Here is a 23,396-nt window from a genome sequence, read left to right on the forward strand (position 1 = left end):
GTCGATTCGGTCCGTGATGTTCCTGATGAGTGCTCAACTTGATCGCGTTCCTATATTTTCGTCATATAATCGCGCCGGTTAAATGTACAGACTTTATCCACTTTATCACTGCGTGAATCACAATATATATTTTAATTGCAACATAATGCTAATTCCGCGATTACGTGAATAAAACAATATCCTGATTTTCTGTTTCCGCATTAATGCAAATATAATGGCTTAAATGTAATATTACACGTGCAATTTAACAGATCGGATAAACATAATAGCGTTAGACAGATTCTGGCAAAATTAACACGCGTTATTTATCCGTTTCTAAAATTCGACATACGCAATAGCATAAGTATTTCGCAATTTCCCGGCAAAAAAATGAGAAACAGCCTACGCACAGGCGGACGCTGCGGAGAAAGATTGTTCTCGCGCTCGTATGTATGCACAAATGACGCGAGCCCGTGTGAAAGGAGCATATGGCGCTTTGTAAAAGGCTCCTGCGTATTGCCTTCTTTAAGCTTTTCGATGCCACCTGTTACGTAAATGCGAACGAGTGAGAAAGAGGACGGCGAGGAGCTTCCTGCGAGCCGATTGATTCGTGCCGTAATAATCAAGGAAGACGAATCGCGCGTCCTTCTTGCAACGAAAGGTGGTCTTTCCACCTGACGGCCATTCAGCCGCTCGACAACCACCGATGCACCACCATGCGCCACATCGTGTGGTTATAATAATTCCGATGGCACTGATACCCTCGCAGTGCCGAGCTATCGAATACCGTGCACACAAGGTAACCTTCCGCGAGTTATTGTCGGCCAGTAGTATAGCCATACTGCGAGATATCAATTCATTTAAACGAGCTATCAATCCGCTGTGTGCATCGGAGGGAATGAACGAAGTAACGAGAGATTTCAACGAGACAGTGACTAACAACGCGTTTATATATAGTTGTGAACTACTCTTGGCAAAATATAAATCAATTCGCTCCGTTTTTTTAAATCTTAGATTTTTGTGATAAGTCGCAATCGCGCTCTATGCGTGTGTAAATTTATTGATAAATTAGATTCAAATAATTTAAAGTCTTCTTTTTAAGAAAGTCACGCATTATTCGCAATAGAATCCCCATGGAATAATATGCATGTATTAGGTATCCAAAATATCATGATAAATTTTAAAACAAAAATCACTTATCAAAAATCTCGAAATGTTTTGCGTTCGTTGAATCCCGCGCTTTTTACAACGATCAAAGGTATTTTATATTTTTCTCCAGATAACGAGCGAGATGCCGAGTGACATCGCCGAGATTATGTACACGTCGGCGAAGCGGCAGTGGTTAAATTAAGCTGTTCAAAATGACTCACCGTTGATATGCATTTGTGGCTCGGCGAGATGAACTCCAGGCCCCGCTGTCCCTCGCCGCTGAAGCATCTCTGTATATTGCTCATGAACTTGCGGCGGATCGCCTTGAGCGAATACACGCACAGACCCGAGCGTTGTCGCGGCACGTCACTGTTGGGCCCGTCGCTCTCGGCGAACACGGCGAACAGCACATCGTCCTGAGCGGTGATGCCCAGGTCACCGGCGAGAACCGAGCCGGCCTTGCCGACGTAGGCGGCTTGCACCAAGTTGTAGGTACGCTCGTCGCTGGTGCAGTTAATCGGTATCTCGGTGTACGAGTAATAATGCTCGTCGTCCTGGCATACGCGGACCAGTTTCGACAGATAGATCGGCGTCTCCGTGTTTTTCATCTGCGTGGTGAGGAAATAACTGAACCCGCCGCTGCTAAAGCCGTAGATGTAGTTGATGGGGTAACGTTCTCGCGACAGAGAGTTAACGTACATGCGTGTACCGGTCGTGACCGCTGCTTCCGCGATGTTGAGCATCTTGTCCTTGTCGAGGGAACGCGAGCTCACCGCCGGCACTTCCGAGCGGTAGGGCGAATTGCCGGTGAAGGTCACGCCGACGTACATGACCTGGGAGACCGGTGGATTTGGCGGGCCGGGCGCGATAAACGCGACCGTCGAGGCGGTGGCGTTGTTCGCCACCACCGCCTCCTTCACTTCCTGCACCACGTCCGATATGTTGTGCAGATTGCGCACCGTGCACATGCCTTGGAACAAGCTGCCGCACGAGATGAGCCGCGTGGTAGTGTAATCGATCACCAGGGCCTTGTTCACGTTGTCGACCGGCCGCTTTTGCGCCTCACGGGGGCAGTCTAGCATCGAGCACGCGGTGGAGTCGCCCTTCGGTCCGGTGACCTCCTTTACGACGAGCAGCAAGTCCGGCGACAGCTGATAGAGACGATTAACCGCACCTACGTACACCCGACCGGTGTTCTTGTCCACTACCAAATGGTTCATGCGCTCCACCTCCGAATCGTGGAATTTCTGGACTATGTCGGCCGGCGACGTGCGCACCGCTATCGGCAGCGTGAGGATCAGAATCAGCAGCAGCGGCGGGCGACACCAACATCGTCGGCGCGGCCGCGATACCACCGACCGCGCCACCCTCATAGTCCCCGTCGTCGTTGTCGGGAAAACTGACAACATTGCCTACTCTACCTATTTCCACACTACGGACTCCGTCGCGCCTCCACCACCACCACCCCCTCCTCTTCCACCTCCTCCGCCGCCTCCTCCCCCGCCCCCTCCTCCTCTTCCGCGCTGTCCGGCGATTGTGGCGGAGGTAGCTTCTTCCTTGAGCTTCTCCCAGACCTGCAAAAAGCAATCAAAATTGATAGTTAATGTACTTGAGACATTAAACCGTATAAGGAAATGTATTATATAACAAATGATATATTTTTCAAAAATTGTTCGCATTTAAGAAAAATATCCTCCCTTAGCTCTTAAAAATAGATATTTATGTAAAAGAAAAAAATAATTTAAAAAGAAGTATATTTCATGTGTAGCATCAAATTACTTCTCTGTTGATAAAACTTTATTGAATTTATGGAATAAAAAATAAAATTATGATGTATTTATAATTTGTAAAAATACATCAAAATTATTACATAATATTATAATCTTGTTTCATTTCTTCTGGCATTCAACTATTCTGATTGATATCGCCCCTGGAAATTACAAATTTCTTTCACTTTTAATTTATCTTTTCGTATATACAGATGTCCGTCTGCTATAATGTAACTATACTATTCGTACGTCCGAAGAGCGAGACATTATACGCAAGAGACAGTATTCGCCATGCATAATTGTAACGATTATCTTCTCCGACTCAAGGTGAGAGCACCTCTTGCACGCAACGTAATCTACTTTCGATCGAAGGGAAAGGTGCAATTAGTGCAACGACACGGAACAATTATTGCCGAGAACGCAAGATAACAATCAAGCATAATTACGCGCAGCGCGCGTTGAAAAGTGCACTTCCTAAAGTTGTATTAAAAATATCTTAAATGTTTGCACAAAAGATAATAAATCATATTACATACAACTAATAATTAAGCTTCTCGATTCGGCAAACGTACAAACCAGCGTACCAACGTCAAAGACAAATACATTTAAATGACGTTTCGTTAATGGAATGTAAGCATCTCTACGTGATTATAAAAGATGCCTTTTGCCGATCGGCTCGGCAGTTCACGTTCTCACAGAGGATCGACAAACAAAAAATTGTAGGACAAAAATAACGAGATCGCGGCGAAACGGGAAGAATGTGCGATTTATCGAGCAGGAGAAAACCAGGTGCCTTTGAAACGTGCCCCCTCCGATGCATCTCGTCGGCCCCCTCTTAAGAAAATGACTTCGAGCAGCCGGCGAGCGTCGAAAAAAGCGAAAGGTGGTGGAACGGGCGAAGGAAAAAAAGAAACGCGGCGATCATCATCTCTCTCTTTCGTCTCTTATCGCAACGCGGAGGGTAACAGCCGATCGGGAAAAAAGTTTTCTTATTTCCTGAAGAACCCATTTTCCCCACTCTTTCCCTTGTTCCCGGATTACCCCCCCTCCCTCCCAATTTCATTTGATGTCAATCTCGGTTATAGTGCTCTGACCCTAGGAAGATTAGAAACATCTGCGTGCCAAAATCTCAGACATTTTGCGCGATCTTTAAGAATAACTCAGTCACGGAAAATTTCAACTGTCTCCATTTTTCTTAATGTATTTTTTATACAGTTAAATTTAATATCCGCAATCGATTACAATTTTTATATAATAGAATTATAATAAATAAAGCAAATTTATATATAATTACAAAGATAAAAAAATATTTCAGGTATCTATTTTTATGTTTAAGTGAACAATTCTATTTTCTAAATCCCTACATATTATAAAAGTGTAAAATATTGTCTTTTATTCGTTAAGTAATCAATAATCAGAACGATGATTAAGTTACGAATAATTTCTATCGAAATTTTGAGTCTAATCAGATATCAGTGCTATTTAAAATATATGAAGAACCACTGTGTAAGTTCTAATTAATTGTAGGTTATCAAACTTAGAATATTAAGAATTTAATACATTTGTTTGAAAAACGCATAATAATAAAATTTTATGTCAGTAATTTTAACACTGACAATAGCAAACGTATTTCCAAACTCGATAGTTAAACTAATTTTGATAAATGAAACAATTTGTATTATTCAATTAGGAAATAGATTCAGTAAACACTAGACTATCATTCTCGAACAAAATACTGTCATTACATCCGATAAGTTATCTTTCTTTTAGAAAGAAAGACACATTTCAAAAAATACGAAAAAATGTTCTACTTGTCTCCTCACGGTATTTTAATTTCGATTAACTTCACGTGAATGAATAATTTAACTACTGACCGAATAATATTACAGTCTCTTGCTTCGCGTATTCGGAGAAGCTTAAAAGAAACCATGAATAGTATCGATTTGTTTATTCAACACGGCGTAGTTGCAGACTACGTTCGTAGGCTATAGTATAGCAACTTCGATCCGCCAATGCGCGTCATTAAATGACAAATCGGGGAGTCCAATATCGCATAAAAGCATTTGTTCCATGAAAAGTAAAAGATAAAGTTCGCGCGATTGTATGAGCCATTTGCAGTGAGTAAGCATTACAAGTAACGATTGCACGTATAAAGAAAGTAGACTAGGTGACACGTGCACCGATATAAGTATTGAATTGACCGCGAGCACGCGATTTCTCAGGAAAGAAACGATGCAGGAATGTGATGAGAAAAAATTGCTTGAGAAAACAGAGTCGCATAAGGGGTGTCCTTCAATTATAATAAAATATATTATTTATTATTTTTAAATATTGAATTGCTTTAAACATTCATTGAAGAATCCCTATATACATACATATAATGGTGTGAAAAATCCCTAAATGTGTGTATGTGTGTTTACATGTGTGTCCGTCCAATGTCGACTCGCATATCAATTATCGTAGATCACAGACTGGCGATAGCCTCCCGCATCTGATGAAGAGAACGCGTGCCTTTCTTTATGAATTCCCATATTGTACTAGAGAAGAGCGACACGCACTTTGACGTCGGTAATTAACGATCTTAATTGCTCTCGGTAATTTGCACCGCGATTTCGCCAGAGCGATACACGACGGAGACACCTCTCGTTTCCGACAACGTTACGTTAGTCGAGAAAGTCAAACATGCGTGAAACTACGGGCTAATTAGCGTGCAAATAAGGCTTGAGGCGTTGCCAAACTCAAGGCTGTTGGGATGTTTAAATTTACCGGGGCACCGATATTTTATCACTCATTCAGTATTGAGGATCAATATCAACATTTTATAATATTCATGTAGCATGTATTAAACAAAAAACTATAAGAAAAAAAAGTTGTAAATATAGCGCAAGCATTATATACATTAAAATTTTTTAAGTGCAAAATTACAATATTTTTATTTCTATTAATAACAAGAAACAAGTAAAAACATTAAATTATGCAAAAAAAAATTTGATAAGAATATTTAATAAGTATTTTAAATATATTTTGTATAAGAAATATTTCAAAAATTATAATCCTTTAAAGTTGTCTCTCATAAAATTCTCGCTGCATTGATCAACTATCCAATCCTCATGCAGAAAGATTTATTTACAATGGCCACCATATGGAATGTACATTGAAGATAAGATCGTCTATGCAGCTTGAGAGACAAATTGCCTTTTCAAGAAAAGGCCACGTAACGAATGTGATTGCTCGACAAACGTGCTTCAGAGAAAAGTGTAAGTATTGAAGGGGCATGAAAAAGAATGAGTATGAGCGTCGAAAGGGGAAGACGATGGGCTGGAGGAAAGCCCGAAACGCAAGGGAACGATGCAACGCTCTCCGCGATCCTTTAAATCTTCCTTCCGTCCCCTTAGCTCGAGGTCTTCCTGATTCCTCATTAAGCAAATGGTCGACGTGGAAAACATGTCGCGGAAACTTCTGTAATTCAAAGAGACACGACGTAAAAACGAACTTAGCTTTCTACGACGTTTAACTGCTTTCTCGTAAAATTCCAATGCAAGAGGCAAAACGATAAGGACTCTTTTACATTTAAATAGTATACGTCGGTGACAAATGCATTTTGAGCGTGATAATTTTGATTGGTTTAAGCTGAACTAATTCATTACTATTAAATTGTTATTTGTTTAATTTACTAATCACAACTGATATATTTTATTGCTTATTTATTTCATTGACCGAACGATTCTTTTATAATTTTATCTTCTTTTAATTTTTCTTATATACCTTTTTTAGAAAGAAGAGCGAGACAATATAATATCAGATATTAATTCTCTTACAATATTAATCGTTATTATTTTTATTTGTTTAATCTTTTTGATATTTAAATATTCATCTCATTAAAATTTCTGTAATTTTTTATTAATAATCCCTGAAAAATTTGTTTCAGAATATAAATAGATTTATCTTTCTATTTATTAACATTTTTCTAAAAAAAATTCTTATCTAATATATTTCTAACTAAAAAGAAAGAGAGAGAAAGAAAGTTAAGTAAACACTGTTTTCGATAACAGCGATTTTATTGCTCACCAAACCTAACAAACTAAAAGCTCTTAAATATAGCGGCATATAGCTATTATGGTCTACGGGGAAATTTTCCGGGGAGAGAACGGCCGTTAGCAAAAACTTACTATAACCAACTCGGATGGGAAAACTTGAATTAATTTGCCACCGCTATAAAGCGTAGGAAGCGAGGGACGAGAGAGACTCTGAGCGGCGGAAAATTTGCGCGGTCTACCGAGTCCGAAGCCCCTAATGGATCCTTAACGAGTTGAACAATCGTTAAAGGGTTTAAACAATTGTCCGGTTGGTGACTTTTTAAAAACGGCCGATTCCTTCCGCGGCGAGTCCGGCATATCGAGTTGCCAGCGGCGAACACAGAGGCGAACTTTCCTCTCCCCGGCAAACTTAAACCGAAACTAAATGTATATACGCGAAGTATATAACCGTAAAGAAGCGTACTCCACGAAGACATCCCGGCTCGTTATCTCCGCCTCGGCCCCAGAAGATTTACAAACCCGCTATTATCTCGGTCGATTTTCCGCTGTTTGCGTCGAAAACGCAACATCTCCAGTGTCTTCATAAGAATATATAAAATGTTTAACTACTAAAAAGTTTCATATTTTTAAATTGTATAAAATATTTCGTAATTTATCTATTTTGAAAATTTAAATATACATATAAATACTTTCTAAATATTATCTGACATATTTTGTAGATATACATATAATATAGTTGAGTGTTTGGTAAGTTAAAAAAGCTATTGCTAAATAAATAAAGAATTGATGACATAAATAAACAAATATGAATATAATTTTGAAAGTGAAGAAATTCGATTCTGGTTTAACATCGTCTGAGCTTAACGACTATTATGAGCATCGTGCGGACATAAATTTTGCACAACTATTTGTACGGGCACACGTTGCAAAGGCAAGATCATTGGTTCCGTCAGCTAACGAGGTACGATCCATAAAGTAACGAGGTGATATATCGCTCGGCTCGTGGAAATGATCACGTATCAGGTGATCGCTTACCAGGGAAAATCAGGTCGGACGTAAAAAAGAAGACGCAAAAAAGCAAGCGTGGGTCCATCGAAGCTAATGAGAAGTAAGAGGCCACCCGGTAGCACGGTAGCATCAACGACCGTCTGATTTTTATTAGTGTCGTTTAATGAATTCAGTTGCACGGCAGGATTAAGCGGCGTTATAACGCCGCGTCAAATAAGAGACAGAACTAACTAAAAGACAGTCTCTGAATTTATTCTTCGTCGTAGCAGTCATCAATCTTCTCTATAACAGAATTACCTGGCCGCGTATATTAACTGTATGTTTCCCGAAAACAAAAAACTCACGTAATTACTCGAGACAACGAAACGTTTCAAGCCCTAAATAGCGGAAAATTAAATTTCCAACTGTGTCAGTAATTTGACATAAACGGCATTACACGATAATACATATAAAATATTCATAATTCTAAAATTTGTTAATGATATATGACTAACAATTAACATTAATGTCATATTACATACAAAGTTATAATAATGTTATCACGCTAAAAAATGAACAAATGGAACGCGTAATGGAACGTAAATATTTAATAGCGGACACAAAATCGATATAAAATTATGTAGAATATACCAATCGCAAAGTAGTTCGAGGTAGTGTTTCTGCATGAAATAAATTTTACTCGCTCAACTACATTTAAAAAATCGAATAGCAAATGTGAATAGAAAAGAAATTTTAGCTACTAATCATTTATAGATGTTTCTTACACGAACCGATTAAAGTTCATAATAAAATTCGATAAAATATCAAATCAGTAAAATGGACTTTTCCACTGATATCCACAATCCGATAGTGGATGGAGCAATGCTGGTAAACAGTAAGACACGCGAGGCGGTCTTGGCAAGTTGCCAGTGTCAATTGCTTAACCCTTATAAGTGCACAGTGTGTCATATTTGTTATCGTCCGCTTAAGAAACAATATACTGCATTATCAAAGTTTCTTGTGCGTAAAATTGGTATTTCTACATTACACGGCTGTTTCAATAGTATTAGAAATTCGAAATTATTGCTTTTAATATACCTACCTATAAAATATCTTCAGTTTCACACGCAAACAAAATTATATAATATCTATAATTGAATAATTATATATAAAATAAAAAGGAAATAATAGATAGATTAAGTAACGATGAATTAGATAAAGCTAAAGGAGAGGTGTTGAAAAAACTGTGTGGAAGGAAAAAGGAAAAGAAGATAGGAATTAGTACTAAGGTTGCGTTAAAGCGGTATGGAATGTATGAGTGTGATAAGAATATTATTGTAAACCAAGTCCACTTCTTGGCTATGTAATAAAGATATTGATTAATTGATTGAATAAAAAGATTTAATTTGCTAGTTACCTGCTGTCTACATTTTCTAAGTTTCACTTATTATTATTGTTCCTGTTTTAGTTATTATTGTTTTCTAAGTTTCTTTATCGCTTAATCTTTTCCAAAAAGTTGTCCCATTGTTGGTCACATTGATTATCATATAATCTTATATCAGATATTAAAATTAAAACATCTTTAAGACTTAACTAGATGAAAACTTGTTTAGCAAATAAGCAAAGAGCCAGAGAAACGTGAATAAACGAGATTGTGTCATGAAACCAATGAGAAATAGAAGCAAGAGTCCTCTCGGTGACGTTATCCAAGCCGATTTTTATCGGTCCCGACGCGAAGCCTAAGAAGAGAGAGAAATGTACAGGAAGGAACGCGTATAAGAGACATAAAGAGAGAGACAAGGAGAAAACGAGGGATACTACGAGAATCTGCGGACTCAGAGAGAGAGAGAAAGAGAGAGAGAGAGAGAGAGAGAGAGAGAGAGAGAGAGAGAGAAAGAGAAGGGATATCTCGGAGACTCGTCGTGATGCTCGGCAAAGGCCATTTACTGGTGACAGAGACAAATAGAACCGGGTACGTTCCAGGAGGAGGGTCTGCGCGAAGAAGGGAAACTCTACGTGTGTCGTCTAGTTATAAACGAAGCAAAAGGACGGGATGAGAAACCCCATGCGCAAGATGCACTACGGGAATGAATTCCGTCACGACGTGCCCCCTTATGGCAGGACTGTGACTGCGACCTGCGAGTACCCAATGCGCTCTTTTAATAATTTCGTAACAATTAATGAACGGGCGCGTCCTTCAGTAGTAAACTAAGTGGCAAATGAGAGACACAAGAAGAAGAAGAGAGAGAGAAAGAGAGAGAGAGAGAGAGAGAGAGAAATGCATTTTTTACGGAGCTGCATTTACGACAAAAAGTGATTGATTAGTCAAACGTCATTTGCAGATATTTATTGTTATCGCATAAATGTTTTGCTAGATTTTTTTATATCAAGAGACACGACACGGTAGTGTCTCGCGCCAAGTACGCACGCGCAGCGCGAGACCGCCGTGACTCTTTTACGCGAACGCACGAGTTGCAAGTACCCGAGTTTGAGATCTCAATAACATCAAATGAACGGATCAAGTTCTATTTTATGTACACAATAAAAAGTAAATTAAAAGAATTAATTCGTTAATTAGGTAACGCGAAAGAACTAATACACAGTGCGTGTGCATATATGTTTGTGTGCGTGGATTAATATCAGGCGCGATTAATAACGGGCCGGGTTTATAAACTTCGATTACTACGCGCGCACGTGATGCTTGTGACCGCTCGTTGCGTATTATACGATTGTGCATATAAACCGCCTATCGCGGGTCAAAGTGGATAACGATGCTCGCTTACTGTCGAAAGTTGCGTATGATCGTTACTTGACCAATGCATGTGCGTTAAAAATAATACAGAACGGTTCAAAAAGAATCGTGCAGTTCTTATTAAATGACTTGGACGTAGAGTTTAATAAAAAATAATACTGAAATACTACTAAATAATATTTGCCGGCGTCCTCTCTTTTTCAATATAAGTATTTTTTGTATTCAATAGAAGTTCAAAAAATAATAAATGATATTCCTCTCTCCAATCTTAAATCAGTTTTGTGTTACAGTATATTTCTTTAAATATAACTGTGAATTATAATAATAAAAATTTTTTCATACTAAAGCTTATAATTCACACTAAAGTCATATTTCTAAATTAGAATTGTTATGTATTTTTCGAAGTATTAGTCATTCTAGAATTTGTTGAAGAATTGATTAACAAAGAAATAGCTTTAGAACATCCTTTACACTGCACGAAAGCCCGTAAAGTTCCGTGGAAACGGTTTCGAGCTCTATATAACTCTATAGTTTAACGGCCGAAGCTGTTCTCGGCCCCTGTCGAAACGTCCTGCATGCATAGCGTCCCCAGCGAATTCGGGGACACTTTGCATGCGCTCCGAATGTAATTGCAGCTCATAATCCGTAGGACTAACAAGCACATTAATATTGCGTTCCGAGGCGCAATATTAATATTCGGCAGACATCAAAACATTATTTACAGTCATGCACCAATGACGATTCGTATACTGTTGTGAACGAATATGGCTGCCTGCAAATTGCAAAATTTGTAGTCCCATTGGAAACTGCATTAGCTGAGATGCGCTGGCACATGGCAAAAGGGACAAAGTTTGCTCTTCGAGCACCAACGGGACATGACATCTCACGAGATTGGTAAACGTTGGCATTCGCTCGATACGTTTGCTAGTTGCTAGGTTTTCATATAGCAAAAGAAAACTTTTTCCGGAAAAAAAAAGATACATAATATTAAATAAATAATACTAATGTGGAAAAAGTTTAGTTTTCTCTCTCTGACATAGGTAACAATATTTTAATAATGTTATGCGATAAGAATAATATAGAATATTTACGATCTATGCGTAAGATTTAATATAGCAAATAAATAAGTTGACAGAGTTAAAATACTGATCTTATAATTTAACAATAAATACATGTGTATACATAAAATTACGGAGCACAACATAGAATAAGAAAAATGTCTCAGTGTTTATAAAGTCATAAATGTGACATATACAATTATTATTTGATCAAACTGCAATTCTTATTTTTCTTGTCAAAGTACGTTTTTGCGACGACATCAGAAATTCAATTCTCGAATTCAGGTCACATCTCGGTATGCATCACTTGGTACAAAACAGTGGCTGCGTTTCAACGAAGCCGCGTCCAGCTGTTCCCATTGCATATTATGAAATGGGGTGAAGACTCTGTTTAGAAATTCGAATACGGGAACGAGGCCGGACACGAGGGTTACAACTTACGACTTACAGAACTTACAGTTTGAGGGAAAGGAACAGAGGCGCGTGCATGAATATTAGAAAGGACGTTCCACGAAAATATGGTAGTGACACTATCGACGGGATAGGGGATGATATGTCGACGGTCGCAGAAGAGGTCGAGGATGAAAGAGAAGAGGGATGTTGCTTGTACAGAGCTGCCTGTTAAGTTTCCCGAGTATTATAGCGTACGTCGAAGCCCCCCGAGGGACGCCAGGGTTTTGGGGTTGGTTGTCCGGGAGGATCGACCCAGGGGTATGCTCACCGTCGTTCTGGCCTAAACCGACTTGGGAACCGGGTAGAGAGTGAGAAGTGGGAAACGGGGTTTCCCTCCGTTGCCCCACTGCGTTGTCCTATATGCGATAAATTGCCAAAAGTGCATGGGGGAAAAAGAGAGAGAAAGAAAAAGAGAGGAAAGAGGGAGAGAAGAGCTGCAAATTCATTATACAATAATTCAATATATACAATAAATAATATTCCAATAACTCTATATTGTTTTACTTGACTAGAAAAATCAATACTTATAGAAGCATTGTATTAAATGACGCATCAAATATCCAATGAGGCACACGTTATCGCTTATCACGGTTTACGGAAACCGGTCATTTAATAGGGCTGACACTTCAAATTTCAGGAAACTTCCATCGTATTGTATTGCGCTTACAAATTATCGTTGAAGCAAGTGCAAAATTAAACAGTTAAAGATAATAGCTGTACCATTATGATGTCAAAGTAAATGAATCAACGAATCCCGTTATGGCTTTGTCAACGAAATCAGTTTAATTTGATAAGGCAGATTCGTCAATTATTTTGATATCAGTCTAACGTAGGAAGTCGCGAATGACGTTGATTATACCGTGTCTCTAGATTTCAGGACATTTTAACAGCTACCCTATTTTTAATAATTTATGCGCGATTTTGTATATTTCTACTTACTAGCTTAAAAAATTTGTTTTTGTTTTTTTTTCCGGCCTTCTCTTTATTTTTGTTATTTCTATTTTCTTAATTTACTTATTAATGTTCCAACATATAAACTTTATGGCGATAGTGCATCAGGCGGTCATTCATTATCGTGCGCAGTAATAGATCGAAGAACGAAAAACAGTGTCTGGATGACATTCGTCATAGTGCAGCAGTCACCGACGATGCGTCAGAACGTGATGAATCGGCGTAACCGAAATAATGCAACGAGATGCGCGGGCGTGTTGGACGACCATATGTGGACGTGCATTTGCGAGCTGTCACGTCAAGAGAAGGGCTCGACGAAACCGCCACGAGACACACAGTGTTCCGCGACATCATGTCACAACTTCGTGATCTGATTTCCAATTTTGCGAGTCAAAAACCTTATACAAATACAGCTTGTAATAAGATAAAACAAAATACAATGCATAAAATAATTTTTTAGAAAGTCAGGATTCTTTTTTACAACTAAGAAAGATTTTTCTTTGCAATCATCTTTTTATATTTTGCAATTATTCTCTTCGTAAAAAAAAAATTAATTTTAAAATCAAAGATGCAATAGTGTATTCGAAAAAAACATACTGAGAATTTGTGGAGATATATAATCCGTAATTATATTTAGAATTAAATCCATTTTCAGAATATAACATTTTTAACTCCAGGATTACTTTAAAAATCGGATTCCGAGGTTACGACGTAAAGTCGTGGGATACCGTGTATTATATACGACATCGAGATATCGCTATCAGACACACCTGTCACACACCGACGTAGGGTTCTCGACGACTTTCCGTTTCGCCGCGAGAATTCGTATAGCCTCTTCCCATTGTAACGAAATAACAGCAGTTTGTGTCACCACTGTAGCACTATAACCACAAATCATTCACGTTTTTAGACGCTTTGTCAAATAGAGTTTTCCGCCCGAATATACTGTCCCGTGTAAACTGTTTCTGGATGTCATCAAAATAAACTAAAATAATAAATATGTTTCTTTGCATTAATTGCAAAATCTATTCTTTTTTCAAAATCGTTAATAAGTTTGAAATTAGTGCAAATTTAATATATAAAACATTTCTTCTTTAAACATTAAATTTATACATTATTATTATGTCTATAGTGTTGTTAAACGTCAGAAAAATGTAAAAATGTTAGATACATTCATACTTTCATGAATAAGAATTTTTAATGGATAACAGTTTTTCAATTCGCATTTATTAATGTATTTTTGACACAAACTATCAGCACTCCTTCTCCGAAAGAAAATCTCTGCAGAATGTTCGTGAAATGATTATTTTCAAGCGACTGCAACGCGGTGATACTCATTACACGTGAGTGCTATATCGAATGTCAATTGCATCGATAGCATAACACAACAAACGCACAGCTGCATATTATTCACCGCATGATAAACGTTCATTGGAATGATTTGATTGCAATCTGCAGAGAATGAATTTTTAGCATGGAAATCAACTCACCATTACGCACATTTCTGCAATTAATCACTATATGGTAATCACGTTCGCCACGATTATCGCGCGATTTCCGTCACACAATTATAACAATGCCAAAAAATGATTTTTCTACAAAAGTATCGCGGCACATTAAGATGGAAATCTCTGCGTGATACTTATGATACTTATCATAAACTTGTATTACAGGTTATACATACAGTATCCCAGAACTTAATGATAGAATTTGTATTTCAAGTCTTGTCTTAAAAGAAAAAACGCATAATAATGTGTTGTTCTTTATAGCGTTAAAAATTAAATATCTTGATAACAAAAATCTCAAATTAAATGCTGGAAAAATATATAATTTGATTGCAATCAAATTGCAAAAATTAAACAAAATCTTATTTAATTTCGTTTCAGAAACTTTTACCTTCAAATAATATACAACTTGAAAATTATTGATGCCACGTTTCAATTAAAAAAGAAAATACTTCAGATTGATCAAAGAATATCTATGATTATAAAGCTTAAACGTTAAGATTTCTGTGACACTTTATATTAACCGTAATCACATGCAGAAGGGAAAAGGGAAAGAGACGCCGCGCCGCGGCGCCGATGCTGCAAACACCGAACGCACGCTTTTGCGAGAATCCCACGTTTAATACACTTTGGATGACTTTTAAATCACCTGGCGGAGGAGCCTGTCGCATAAAGCTCTTGGGCCTCGCCCCGAGCTTGCGAGGCAACTTAAGGCTTTTCCAACCCGCCTCTAATCCAGTTTTGATTATAAATCACTTAAAGCCACCATCCCGAGTCGGCGAAACGAAGTTTTCAAAGGCTGCGCCACGCCGCGTCCACATTTACCGACTTGTCCGGCTAGCCCGTAATTGAAAGATTTATCTATACAAAAAGTGCTGCGCGCGTAGAGAGAAATCGAGGATGTGGGTGGTTGGGCACAAGAGGGACAATTTTTTTCTAATTTGTCCAAGAAGTTTTTGTTTTAAGCACCGTTATATTACACCTGCGATATCGATTAGTTTCGAAGCTACCGCGTGATAAACGTATACGTACCGTCCAGTTCGAGGGAAAGTGGCGTAAATCGAACTTCGAAACGCAACCAATTTTACGCAAGATGCGATTACAAATTAACACGCCGCGTATCGGTTTTAATAGGATTATCTAAAATTGATTTACGTCCCTTCAGCATAAGCAGCAACGCGAGCTCCGGCAAATCGCTACGTCTTGCTGAAACATTGTCCGTGCGTGCTTATATTTAGATTTGCATGTCATGTGCGTCATAATAAAACGCGCATAATTCATCGTCTGGGAAAAGAAACGATTGCTATAATTTATGACACTCTAACTGCTATATTAATAATAGCACGGATATATTTACCGACGATCTAAATATCTATTTACATATGTAAAAATGTATTAAAATACAAGAAAAAATATAAAAAATTCTAAAATTTATTAAAACATTAAAAAATGTGTGAGACTATATTTTAAAACCTTTTTTAAAAGAAATCTTACAAGCTTATTATGTGCAAAGTTTTAACATATCCGAATATATTAAGTTTATTGCATTTTTATTATAACAAATACATCACTATTATACTTTTTATAGTAAATTATTATTGACATTTTTCATTTTATATCAACAACAAACAGCTCGACAAAAATGTTATTAAGTAGATGCTAAATTTAAAGCTGTTTATTAATCTGACCGAGTTACGCACGGATTTTCTAAACAAAGAAAAAGGGAAGCGTCCTCGTGAGAAAAGGCTATGCAAGACCTTGTTAAATTAATTTTCATTGAAAGGGTTAACGAAGCGGCCGGCCTGTCTATGCGATTAAGCCCATCGAGATGCACTTTATTGATTATATTTCCGTCATGCCTTTCGCACAGATGCTACCCGAGCTGGCTTGCATTAAGTACGACTATAATAGTGCGTCTTTTGTTCGGCCATTCGATCACGAATAGACTTATTTGCTCTATAGTTCTATTTCTGGAACACTAAGTATAATTTGTTTGTGTGCGCATATGTGTGCATTTCTAATAACATAAAAATGTAAAATAACATGCCTACAGCATCTTTTATACTTCTATATTATTGTTGCTGTTATTCTTACTTTTAGTTGTTTCTATATTTATCATGCATTATCTTATTAAATAAACTTTTGTAATTTCTATATAAATAATTTGCTCTATCAGGAGTCTTACCTTGTAAGCCAAATAAATATTTTATTTATCCATTAATTTTCCTAATTTTCTCTAACTTTTCCTGCATACCTATCCATAAAAATAATTCTATCAGATGAATCAGTATATCAGATAAAGAAATCCTTTCTCGTTACATTCAAAACTACCGTTTTTATAATTTGCATCTCTCTATTGTGTTTCTAGCCTACGTGACACATATCCGCGGCATATCAAATGACATGACATTGAGCATTTCCCAAAAGTGGTATTGTGAGATCGAATGGATTAATCTCGGCTGACTCATAGCGAGTGCGAGTCGCCTTACCAGGTAAGAGCAAGTTAAAGCCAATCTGCACTTATCGTCGTATTATCACGATGATACACCACGCCAAGGTTCCTCGTCCTCTAAATACGTCGTAGCAACATCAAATTGCAGCAGGCACGCATTACGTCAGGTTAGCAGGTGATTCATTGCGGATAACGTCGCGTTGAGATAATTGCGATCGTTATGCGCAAACAAAGCCGAGTGGAACCGTCGAGCGCGTAACGAGATGTCATATCGACTCCTGGAATCTATTGCATGAGGCTGAGGCGAAGTCCACGCCTCATGAGAGAGAAAGGAAACATCTCATCATAGATGCCTTATATCGAGAGTTTCGAAACAGGCCTTAATATCGAACATAGATATTAAAAATATTTAAAATTTAGTGTCGATTATAATTTATACATAATAATTATATATTAATAGTAATTAACTTTTATCTCCTAAATTTTCTTTCTTGGGATGAGATGTGGAGAAACAAATAAACCGTATATGGTTAAGCCACCCTCAAGATACCTTTTCGCTAAGCAGACCTATTAACATATGTAACATGTCATAGACTGCGAGAAACCGTAATATAACACCAGAAGAAAAGAGAGAAGAAGTTAAAGGGAAGAAAGCGTTCTCTCGCACGGATATAAAAATACCTCGAGTTTCCAAGGGGACGAGTTAGAGTCCCCTTTTCTCGCCGTCTAATTTTCCCGTTCTGGTGCGGGGGTAACTGTGCGAAAGCTGACGCGCAAGTTCGCCCAAAGACACCGGGCACACACATATTTACAAACGCGACTCTCGCGACCCTTATCCGGTAATCTCTTTTCCAAAGAGAACGCGCGCGGCGATGCTATTTCTCGACGAAATTGTCCGCTACAAAACTCTAGCCAGCCAGCGGCGCGGGCGTGCGTATCGTTGCCATCGGCATCATTTTGCTTACGAGTAAGAACCGTTTCCGAGGGTAAAGACGCGATATCCGCGCGATAACTCCGTGAATACGGTGGCGGCGGCGGATTTTTCTCGGGCAAGGCTGCTGGTGGCGAAGCGAGCAGAGGACGACCGGAGGGTAGGGTAAGCCGCAAGCCGGCCAATGTAATTTCATCTACTTTTTATTGGCGCGAAACGGACTTTAAGGCCTTAAAGCCACTTAGATTTAATAGCGCGACCGCGTTATACGGTCGGCCGTACGTTCTGGCTAGGTCGGCGAGAAAAGAGAAAAGTAAAGGGAAGATAAAGCAGAGAGTAGAGTGGAAAGGAGACGGAGAAGAAAACGCTTATTGGAAGATAAAAAAGATATAATATTATATGTTGATTATATGCCAACCAGAGATGAGATAATATTATATCTTAATAAGCGTCAAAACTCTTTAAACAAGACCACAAAAAGTAAGATTTAATTAAATTTTAATAGACAGCATGTTCAATCAATCTTTCCTGGAAGAGAATTCGATTATACTCGATAAATATACGTATTACACTCTGTAATTATAGAATAACCTAATAAAATATAAAGGTTTAAAAGCAACTTGACGATAAGTAAGCTATTATAATTAAGTATATTGATCAGTATAGTTTTATAAATTATTTAACAAAAGATCGAAGATAGAAAAGTATATATAAATTAAAAGTTTTAATAGCTATTTTTCAATGATAAAAGTGAAAAACGCACATTGTGACTGAAACGCATTCATTATAATGTTCCGAGTAATGACTCGTCTACGAACACTTGTAGATCGTATACGTAAATGATAATAACAAGAGAAAGAGAAAGAGAAAGAGAGAGGAAAAGGGGAGAGACGTCGATTGAGAATTGCGCACGCGAGATACAGAGCGGATTAAATCGTGTAATCCATTACATGCGCGCCGGTAAAAAGAGCAGAAGCAGAGAATAGGCTCGCGCATACGTGGAATGGAACGGAGCGGAGCAGCTCTCGCACCGAATCGCACCGCTCTGCTTTTGTATTAACCCAGTTCAGTTCGCCGGGCTCTTTATTGATTCCGGTGCCGGCAAGGCGGTGTGAACGAAATCTCATTCTTAACAAGTTCAACGGCTCCGGAGCCGTCGGCGTCGGTGAGCGTGCACTTTGTTACCGGTGTGTAACGGATCGATTATTGGGAACGTCGAACGACCTCGCTGAGTACATCTCGTTCCGCATAATTCAATCGAACGGTTTTTCGGTCAAAATCGGTTACAAACAAATAAAAATCGTATGACATTTCAAGGATGGCGCATAATTTTGCACAAACTTGATTTTTAATTGCACAAAACAAGTAAGGAACATTTTGAAAAATTTAAATTAATTATTATTAAGGAATATATAACATTCTTCCGCAAGTAGATTTCGAGACTGAAATAACTGTAAGTATTTCCTGATTATCTGCTTGTATGATTTTTATGCAAAAGAAAAGAAAGTATATTACAACTTCTCAAATAACTTGTCTATACTTAGAGAAATCTAGTTAAATATGTGTAAGTTAACACTTTAATTAGTTCGACATCAGACACATATGGTGATACATGTATAATGTTACCAGACTATAATTAAGAGAAATAAGTCGAGAATGTTTAAAGAAGCCCGATCTGATATAAAACATGTACATATATCCACTAATGATCTGTCGCCTAGTCAACAATCTTGAAAAAAGATTATGTAGAGAACTTGTACTAAATATTTTAAGAATTACGGCGTGCACGAATGCATGTGTTCACTATTCTAGAATCTTATCAGTAATTCTTATATATATACGCCCTATCTTTTCGTCTCATCTTCACGTGTCGGAATTATTGTGTACGCGCGGCGCTTGTGATCTCCGTCCACAATAATTCATGTTAATTAATAGGTTGAATGTCACGAAGTGGCATCAAAAAGTGTAGGTATTCAACGAATACTCGGGTTCAAGATTTCAAAAACATTCTCGACGTAGAAAATTAATTCGTGCGACGAGAAAGAGACGACGATAATTTTAGTCACGCGGGTGACTCGGTCATCGTTTCAAAAAGGCTTCTTGAAAATAGCGCCGCGGTATCGCGATCTGGATCTGTGAACGAGATTTCCGGTATGCAAGGACACTAAGCCCGCGAAGATGAAGAAACAGAAAATACGAGAGTGGAGCGCACAAAAGGTATGCGAGAGTGACGGATACGTCTGCTAACCGATTGCTCTGTCCGCTATATCCTTTCCAATTAATGCATATTCGATCGTCGCGGTCCACATTAGTCAGTCAAAAAAAGATAAAACGCCTCATTATTCCAGCCGTGAGAACTTCGAGAAATGTAAGGCGTGCATGAAACTTGATATTATGCCATACATGGCGCAATATAGCTGAAAAGAACGTAAATCATAATACCTAGAAAATTTTAGTGGGAAAAAGCCGGTTATTTTGATTAAGAAAAGAATATATATTTACATATTTTGTCTCGTTACGACTTCTTTTAAAATAAAAATCATTTTGAAATCTTTTATCAACTATAAAAATGCTTACGAATACAATATTTGCAATGAATTGAATAATGTAGTTAACGCTGACGTAATAAATAATAATTCGTAACGAAGTTCCATTAGAATGTACACATGTGATGCCTTTGAAACTATCAGAAGTTTTATATACAGATATAAATACTCGCACATTTATCAATCGTGAGCTCTTTCTTATTTCTTTTTCACTCTTAGGTATGTGTTTTTCGCACGTGCGTTCGAGTCACCGCATTATTCTCGGCAAAGTACTGTCACGCATTCCTGCAGCATTTCGTAATGTGCAGTTTTCTTAGCGATAACTGTTTTGCTTAGCGAAAGAAACCGTCGTACAACGCGTAACGCGGCGCGGCGTCTCGGCGTAATTGTTTCGCGCGCACGACAGGGCGCTCGTTTTTCGTTTTATGGGCTGAAAACTATTAAATTCTCGTGCATTGATTCTCTCGCATAATTGGCAGCTAATACAACCGCAAGTACGCGCGTAAGAAGCAACACTCGAGCTGATGTAACAAGATTCGCAAGTTGAAGACTAAGACCATCCTTTCGCGCGTACATCCGTTTTATCTAATCTTTTCGACGACGACGACGATCGATCCGTCCGATAAGCAACGCGAGTCGCTCGTTTCAGGAGATTCCGGGTAATCATGCAACGGCACTCAACACCGCTAATCGATAGGTATTATTTCCTGAATCGCTCGGAAAATCGCTTGGCAATTTGCATTCGATTTATATTCCGAGAACAAGACAGATTATAATGCTTCGCGACGGAGATTAAGTCCTCGGATCTTCTTGATTCAAGAATAACTCGAAGGCCTTGGGGGATGGAATGGCAATGAAGTGATAGTTCAACTTCCGCCTGAACTTCGGCAAAACGATATACTCGAAACTTAACTCATTTTAAACGGTGTAAGCTCGGATAAGATAATTGAAACCATTGAATGAATGAGATATTATATATAACTGATTTTCTAATTATGTAATTAGATAATGATATATTATAACAATAATGTAAAAAAAAATCTATTTATTATCATCATATAATTATTTAACAGCATGGAATTATCTCAAAAACAGCTACTAATTTTATTATTTAAAACTTGTTCTACCTTAATAGGTATACAATCAGCCATTAAATCCTAAATCCCAGGTTTTAAGATCTAATCTAATTCAATTTATACCCTGTATTTTTTTTTTTAATGTTTTATCGTGTTTTATTTTTACTCATATGTGTTACCTTGTTCGTAATATTTTAAAATTCTATACCTTGCGCCCCCCCCCCCATTCTGAGAGCTTCATTGTGCAAATTGTGCTACCTGTTCGAAATCTTTCCGAGTCATTAAACTTTCGAATTATGTTTGCTCGTCAGCATCAAATAATTATTATTTGCCGGATACTTGTCGTAATTTGCATTCGATTGATATTCGCAAGATTAACAAACACGACACTTCAACCGGGGTATTAAATCTGCGGTTATAGGTTTTTCGCTTCGAGCTCTCACGAATTAAGCCTAAGATAGCTCGAGAGAGTCTCGAGAATAAGGAATACGTAAAAGAGATACACGGCTTACTACATGCTATTTTGTTTCGCAAAGTGTTTTCAAGCTTATAATATTCGAGGGTAGGTTTTTCAGAATAGACATTGCATAATCGAGTAATGGCTCCATCTCCATGCTGCAACCAACAATAAGCGATTGTTATTATGCTGCACGAAGCTAAACATTTGTTTCGATTTGCATTTCTTTGATGACGCCAGAATAACAAACATTACTGCTATTCAGCGCGGATATTAAGTGCGGCTTCTCCCCAGATAAACCGAAGGTCTTGAACAGAATTGCAATATATGTATAAAGAAGCAACAGACTTCACTTGCTACATGAACTCTGATATTTGTCTCGCAAAAGCGCTTTCGAACATATAATTCCTCGGAATCCGGTATTTCCGAAGTAAAATAATGGCCCGCAGAATCGAGTTAACGGTATTATTTCTTACATGAAGCCGGGAAGTCTGTGATTTGCATTCGATTTGTGAAAGTCTGGGAAAATTTGCTCACAGTAATCCCGACGGATTCCACCGCGGAAATTAAGTCTGCAAGTCTCTTTATAAGTCCGGATATATATATATTTTTAAATTTTGACCATACAAAAAAGGAAATATGGATCCTACGTGTTTTATCGAAACTATATCTACTATTATAGATATATCATTAGAAATTATATCTACTATAAAAAAATGTTTTCATAAAAAATGTTTCTCATAAAAAACGCATATATATATGATTTACGAGAAAATTATACATTATACGATTCGTTTAGGTTTTGAAAAATTACTGCGAGGACAGAGAAACATCAATGCGAAACATTTAGATGCTTCTTTGATTATCGTCATCTCAATGAAAAAGGAAAGAAATCCATGCAGCCATAGCTAATCAACGACAAAACATTACTACTTTTGCATTCTAGAAAGCAGGACGCTAGAGATATCTCGTTCGAGTATTGTACAAAAGAAAGTTAGAACCAAAGCACATAACATGGCGTAGCGATAAACGACGATCGTAGTCCTCGACCTGACAAATCAGGATACCTATATACGCCTACGCCTAGCTTTGTGCGTTACTTACGTCCACGACTACGATTGTCATAGGTATGTGCTTTGGCCCTTAATCTCGCGATAGTTATAACTTCAACTAACAGACATTTCCAACAAAAAGAAAATAAGTTAACAAAATAAGTTAAAGCTCCAAGGTATAGATAATCTTTTCAATGATATGATTTTTTTTCAGCTTTCTGTTAATTGGTTTTCCCGACGCC

At 37.9% G+C, this 23,396-nt stretch overlaps 1 protein-coding gene across 2 annotated transcripts in view; it reads right to left on the reverse strand.

Moving 5' to 3' along the window:
* Window positions 1-23,396, reverse strand: part of Plexa (plexin A) — a 276,975-nt gene that overhangs the window by 198,219 nt on the left and 55,360 nt on the right. For both annotated transcript variants that reach the window (XM_077402603.1, XM_077402604.1), the window contains one exon: window positions 1,350-2,702. In XM_077402603.1, coding sequence (XP_077258729.1) covers window positions 1,350-2,537 — 1,188 coding nt within the window. In that variant the 5' untranslated portion in view covers window positions 2,538-2,702. The remainder of the gene's footprint in view (window positions 1-1,349; window positions 2,703-23,396) is intronic.

This window comes from Temnothorax americanus, unplaced genomic scaffold (assembly GCF_048541705.1).
Source record: "Temnothorax americanus isolate GAGA-0224 unplaced genomic scaffold, ASM4854170v1 Scaffold16, whole genome shotgun sequence".
NCBI lineage: Eukaryota > Metazoa > Arthropoda > Insecta > Hymenoptera > Formicidae > Temnothorax > Temnothorax americanus.